At 46.7% G+C, this 6,336-nt stretch overlaps 1 protein-coding gene across 2 annotated transcripts in view; it reads left to right on the forward strand.

Moving 5' to 3' along the window:
• The window catches only part of LOC135808899 (membrane-associated guanylate kinase, WW and PDZ domain-containing protein 3-like), a 27,332-nt gene extending 21,275 nt beyond the window's left edge, over positions 1-6,057 (forward strand). The window contains exon 22 of one of the 2 annotated variants that reach the window (XM_065322143.1): positions 4,477-4,711. Coding sequence is in view for 1 of the 2 variants with exons in the window: in XM_065322142.1 (XP_065178214.1) it covers positions 4,477-5,306 (830 nt within the window). In the remaining variant the exon portion in view is untranslated. Of the gene's footprint in view, positions 1-4,476 lie in introns of both variants that reach the window. The other variant, XM_065322142.1, reaches the window with a different exon arrangement.
• The last annotated feature ends 279 nt before the right edge of the window (positions 6,058-6,336 follow it).

Genomic DNA, 6,336 nt, shown 5'->3' on the forward strand with positions numbered 1-6,336 from the left:
GTATTTGAAATTCTCAAAGTGGATGCAAATTGTGCATGTTTGCGGATGGATTTTGGCCACCAAGTGCATTGTCTCTCGCAAAATGCATTTGATGTGGCGATAAATTGATCAAGCCATCTGTTGTTCTGACTAGTGTGATGTGGCGATAAATATAATTACATGTGGTAACAGAGACTTTGTACTCAATCTCCGGACAGCTAGTTGTTTCCATTTTATTACTGTCTCACTGGAGGAGCTCGGAGTGACTGGCTGAACCGATCGATGCAGTCTAGCGAGCAGTAAAGCTCTTCGCTCCATACAGGCATACAAATAAACGTAGAGCGAAAGAGCAACATTGCCCCAATTGAGAGGTATTCGGCCATATCCAGCCAAACCGATAGTGATAAATTATAGCAAACAATAGAGATTTTTTCATGTGAGCTAAAAACAAAGAAGTCAGACTGCTCTGACTACGAGAAATGCAGCAAGCACTGCTGAGTAGGGCAGAGAACTTTGACACAAATCATGAGACCGAGTGCCCCACCAAGATACTAACTTATCATAGTGTGACCGCTCTAAACCATGTGAATGTAATGCAGTTGTACGTGTGTGCGTGCCCGCGTGTGTGTTTGTGTATGTGTGCTGGTGTGTGTGTGTCGATTAAGAGTAAAAGAAGAGGCTAGTCATCGTGTTATATGTTCTTCCTTGGAGATTTATTTTACATAGAATTGCTCTTGATACTAATTTTAATATTATCGTGATGTGATTAGTAGTAGAAGTGCGTTAGTAGTTGCATTGAAGATGGCCCGTGAGAAAGATACAATGTAGGTCTTGATGATAGATTCACGTACTTGCAATGCCTTTGCCTGCGACCTGCATTCTGTTTCGAAACGCTTCTATGGTTGGGATCGGTTGCATACCAGGCAGTTAATCATTGCTACTCAGTAACCTTCCAGACATAAACCGTGGGATTGATATAATCATGATATAAACCTATTGATAAAACCTGTTAATTCTTCAGGCTGGAGACTTTGTTTTCAGGTATGAGTAGCTAGGGCTAGGGGATTTCCCTGTGACTTGGCTCTACGAACTGACTTGCATGTTTGACTGTGCGTGTGTCGCCGGCGTAGAAACTGAGAGTGGTTTTGTTGTGCCAGTGCAGTACAGTGTTAGAATAGAGATTGATGTAGAAGACGGACATGAATCAACTGCTATGAGCAGTAAAACGATGGTCTGGAACTTTGTTACTAATAGACAAACACCGATATAACCCAAACCATATTATGCACATATTCTAATTTCTTACTTTGATTATTGAGTTTGGTAGGGCTCTAGGTTGAACTTCAGTGAAACCTCGTTAATAAGAACACGGATAAGACGAACAGTGGCATTAGAATAGCTGGCATCCATGATGACTGGGGGTTCACTGGGTATGAAATATGGATCAGAATTAACTCCTGTTACTGCGAACAAATACCATCAGTCCCTTTGTGTTCATCCTGAAGTGGTTTGACTGTGTGTGGTTGTTTTGATATCAGATGAACTGATAATTGTATCATTGGCATGAATGGCTCAGTTAGTAACCAAGGGCACCCCTCATATTTACAACTTGCCTCTGATTTATCCGGACTATCTAACTTGATAACCAGTGAAATTGGTGGAGTGAAGAATATGTGGAAGTTACAGTCAAGCAGTCAATCACAGCAACGCAACACTACATACACACACACACACGCGCGCGCGCGCGCGCGCGTGCACACTTGTGCGCACGCAGAGCATCAACAATACCTCCCTGGCTAGCGGCAGAAGCTGTTTGGTATTTTAATTCTGTAAGGTGAAGGGCATAGGAGTAACCTTTCGGTGATTGGGATTGCTTCAACAGCAGTAGTGGCAGTGGAGATAAGATACATCTGGCATTTGAGAGTAGCGTTGGCGTAGCGATGAGTAAGCTGTTCCCGTATATCCTATTGGCTCGCAGGAGAACAGGAAATGTTTGCCTGAAAACTCATCACTGCTGATCACTAAATCGTAGTGTATGTTGTGTCAGGGAGCTGATATGGGAAATCGTGTTCTTAGGTCAAAGTCCATAGAACCGAGCCGTTCCTTTGTGCTTTCACGTTCCCCAATATTTCATTTCCAATTCTGGTTGCACAGAAGCAGCTTCAAAATGGAGCAGTTTGGAATCCACTCATAGTTCATCCCAAGTCCTAAAGTTCTGGAGGTGTTATCTCCCCATCTCATACAGAGAAGTGATAGTTTGCCATTACATTGGTAAACGGCGACTTTTTGGCAAGAGGGTTACCGGTCCAATGTCAATTTGGTCGATAGCGGTTGATTTCCGGTTGTAAGGTGACTACCCCTTTTGAATTCGGTTTTTTGACCATGAAAGGTCAACGTATAGCCGGAATCCCTTTAGCTGTCAGCAAAGCCATGGGAAACTTGTGCTGGACGTGGCAGCACTGTTCACCTTCGTGCAAAGATCTTCTTTGGATATTTTGGTCCATCGCTATTTACAGCTTTTGCGTAATTGTTGGGAATTGTGGCTTCTTCAATGCTGTGTCTGGTCAAAATTGGTTGAAGTGCACCTCAAAGGCTACGGTGCACACCAGCCCCAAGAAATATATCTGCCTGGCGTGGCACATCTGGACACAGAAATGACCGTAAACGATTTCCTTGGAGTGAATGTGATTGTTACACAGGTTTTCGCACCTATAGCGCTGCTCAATGAAATCCGATCGCGTGAGGCAGGTTTGCACCATGTAGCATTTCCCATCCCAGTGTTCACAGTTCTAGGGATGCACATCGCCCTGCACCATTTCCCATCCCAGTGTTCACAGTTCTAGGGCTGCACATCGCCCTGCACCATTTCCCATCCCAGTGTTCACAGTTCTAGGGCTGCACATCGCCCTGTACCATTTCCCATCCCAGTGTTCACAGTTCTAGAGCTGCACAGCGCCCTGTACCATTTCCCATCCCAGTGTTCACAGTTCTAGGGCTGCACAGCGCCCTGTACCATTTCCCATCCCAGTGTTCACAGTTCTAGGGCTGCACAGCGCCCTGTACCATTTCCCATCCCAGTGTTCACAGTTCTAGGGCTGCACAGCGCCCTGTACCATTTCCCATCCCAGTGTTCACAGTTCTAGGGCTGCACATCGCCCTGTACCATTTCCCATCCCAGTGTTCACAGTTCTAGGGCTGCACAGCGCCCTGTACCATTTCCCATCCCAGTGTTCACAGTTCTAGGGCTGCACATCGCCCTGTACCATTTCCCATCCCAGTGTTCACAGTTCTAGGGATGCACAGCGCCCTGCACCATTTCCCATCCCAGTGTTCACAGTTCTAGGGATGCACAGCGCCCTGCACCATTTCCCATCCCAGTGTTCACAGTTCCAGGGATGCACAGCGCCCTGCACCATTTCCCATCCCAGTGTTCACAGTTCTAGGGCTGCACATCGCCCTGCACCATTTCACAGCCCAGTGTTCACAGGTCTAAGAATGCACAGCGCCCCGCGCATACTTGACTCACTCGATTGGATTTTATCGAGCAGCCCTGTATGTAACAAGACAGAATGTGATAATGGGTCTGTTTATTTTTCTCATATACCTTATTTTCCGGAGAATAAACCACACTTCAAACACTCGAAATTCACCAAAAAAACGCCGGTGCGGCTTTTACTCAGCTGGTAAAATGAACGCCCCGTTCATTTTGCCAGTACTACGGTCCTGCTCAATGAAATCCAGTCGCGTCACTCAAGTTTGCGCCCTGCACCATTTCGCAGTCCAGTGTTCGCAGGTCTAGGGCTGTGCGTACTTGAGTGACGCGACTGGATTTCTTTGAGTAGTAAAGTGCGATAGCTTGCGTAACGGGCCAAAAAAATGCAACAGCACACAATAATGGCCGTGATGTGTAACTGCACGGATGCGCGTGGAAAACGCACATTGAATTATAAGTGCAAGGAACTTTTGATACGGGTCACTTGTCTTTCTCTCTCGCTCAAGGTCGTTTCCTTCTTCATTCGACGCTCAAAGCTGAATTATGGCACCGTCAACACGTAGCAGCTATGATACTCACTTCGAGCTGAGTGCCATTGAAGCTGCAGCACTTATTGAAAAATGTCAAAAGCGGCTTGCACACCGAATATCATGGTAGATGCCTGTATTTTTAGACAATAACACAAGCTGCGGCATATACTCCGGTGCGGCATACACTCCAGTGCGGCATATACTCCAGTGCGGCATATACTCCAGTGCGGCATATTCTCCAGTGCGGCATATTCCGGTGCGGCATATACTCCGGTGCGGCATATACTCCAGTGCGGCATATACTCCAGTGCGGCATATACTCCAGTGCGGCATATACTCCGGAAAATACTGTACAAAGTCTTTTAACGCACCATCTCCGCTATCTCCCCATAAACTGACATAATGTTGTGAGTATTTTTAGTATTCCCATACCTATGGTTTCTGCTGTGCACCAACTGTGTGTGTGTGTTTTAGGTTCTTCACGCCCTGTATCAGCTCTATTTGGACGACAGGATACATCAGTCATCAGCCTTGATGCAGCAATTGCCTCGCCAATGTCAGATAATGCACCTAGTTTGGAGCAAATACCAGACCAACTGCCTCAAGCAGTACTCACACACCAACAACAAAGCTTTCCTCAACAGCAACATCAGCAACAACAACACCAACAACAACAGCAGCAGCAGCAGCAGCAGCAACAACAACAACACCAACAACAGCAGCAGCAGCAGCAGCATGGGCATCCCAGTCATGCACTATCCAAGCAGCAAATGCAGCAACGACGAGTCATGTCAGCCCAGACGCAGATGGCTGCCTCACTACCCTCCTCTTCTTCGCACGCACCCAGCTCAGCACAAACGAGACCATTGTCTCGCCACTCACCAGCACCATTCTCTTCTGCAGAACAGGCTGCCCAGTATGAATTGCGACAAGCCACCATGCAGCTTGAACCTGTCCCCTCCTATGATGAAGCCACGGTTCATGCCCAACACCAACACCAGCAGCCAAGCGCTGAGCCCCAGGACCTGAGATACCACAAACAGCAAAACCAACCGGGGCACTCTTTGCCACACTCGGCTTCGGCTGAATTTGCCCACCAGCCTGTGCAAGGACAGCACATAACTTCACAGCGCCATCCTCCATTGCAGCAGCAGCAGCAGCAGCAGCAGCATACCCAGCATACCCAGCGCACGCAGACATTACCCGCACGCACACAACCATTTTTCGCGCACAACCGTCCAGCCAACACTGCCCAGCAAGTTGGAATGGCCGCTAAGCTCCAGCAAGCACAGCACCACTTTTAGAAAGAGAACCTATTGACTTGTTTGTCACCGTTTGAGTCTTCCACTGGATATTACAATATACAAAACAGCTTACTTGAATGTTTCTCATCAACCTAGAGAAGTGATTTACTTCAAGGGGTTTTCCATTACTTGCACTGGCGCGCTGATGTTAAATGCTAGAGAGCTGTCAATATTTTTTCTGCGACTTTATCAACCGTGTCCTCATAGAAATTATGTAGCAGATAAATTGTAATAATTTCCAAGTGATCGGCGGCTTTGGGGGGAAAAAACGTACACAGCTTGTGCTGTCAGTCTTCCATTCTCAGAGTTTACTTTTACTAAAGTTTTAGAGAGAGAGAGAGAGAGAGACGAGACAGAGAAACAGCTGTTGCTACCGCAGTATACCTTTGTCCGCAGACTGATTAGACGTTGCATGCGTTAAACACATGCAAGTCATTGTACTATTGAGCCTATGAGATCTTAGTCGTTCATGATCGTATTTTCTGTTGCATGTGTGCGTGCACCAATGCAGGTGTTTTTGGTCTTTGTATCTGCACGGTGTGCAAGCTTCTCCTGTTTTAGATTGCGTATGTGTGTGTGATAACTGCTACTTTGCTCACTGGAGGAGCCATTCTTTCATTTGATCTAGCTTTTGTTCCCTTTCCTGTCCTCAAAAATGCATGACGTTGTACGGTCTACTATGCTTCACAACTCCACTCTGTGTTCTGTACTTGTACGAACATACATGATTGTATACTTGATCGAATCTGAACCAGTCGTTCGTCTGCAGTGCAGGATACATCCATGTGTGTGTGTGTGTGTGTGTGTGTGTGTGGTACATGGTGTGTGTACATATGTGTGTGTGTGTGTGTGTGTGTGTGTGTGTGTGTGTGTGTGTGTGTGTGTGTGTGTGTGTGTGTGTGTGTGTGTGTGTGTGTGTGTGTGCATGCGTGCATGCTGTCGCGCCCCGTCCTATTCCGATATGCTCTATATGGTGTAGACCAGGTGTGCATTGGGTGTCGATTTGACATGGCTTCGCCAGTTGTGTGGA

The sequence above is a fragment of the Sycon ciliatum genome, chromosome 2 (genome assembly GCF_964019385.1).
Source record: "Sycon ciliatum chromosome 2, ocSycCili1.1, whole genome shotgun sequence".
NCBI classification, from domain to species: Eukaryota; Metazoa; Porifera; class Calcarea; order Leucosolenida; family Sycettidae; genus Sycon; species Sycon ciliatum.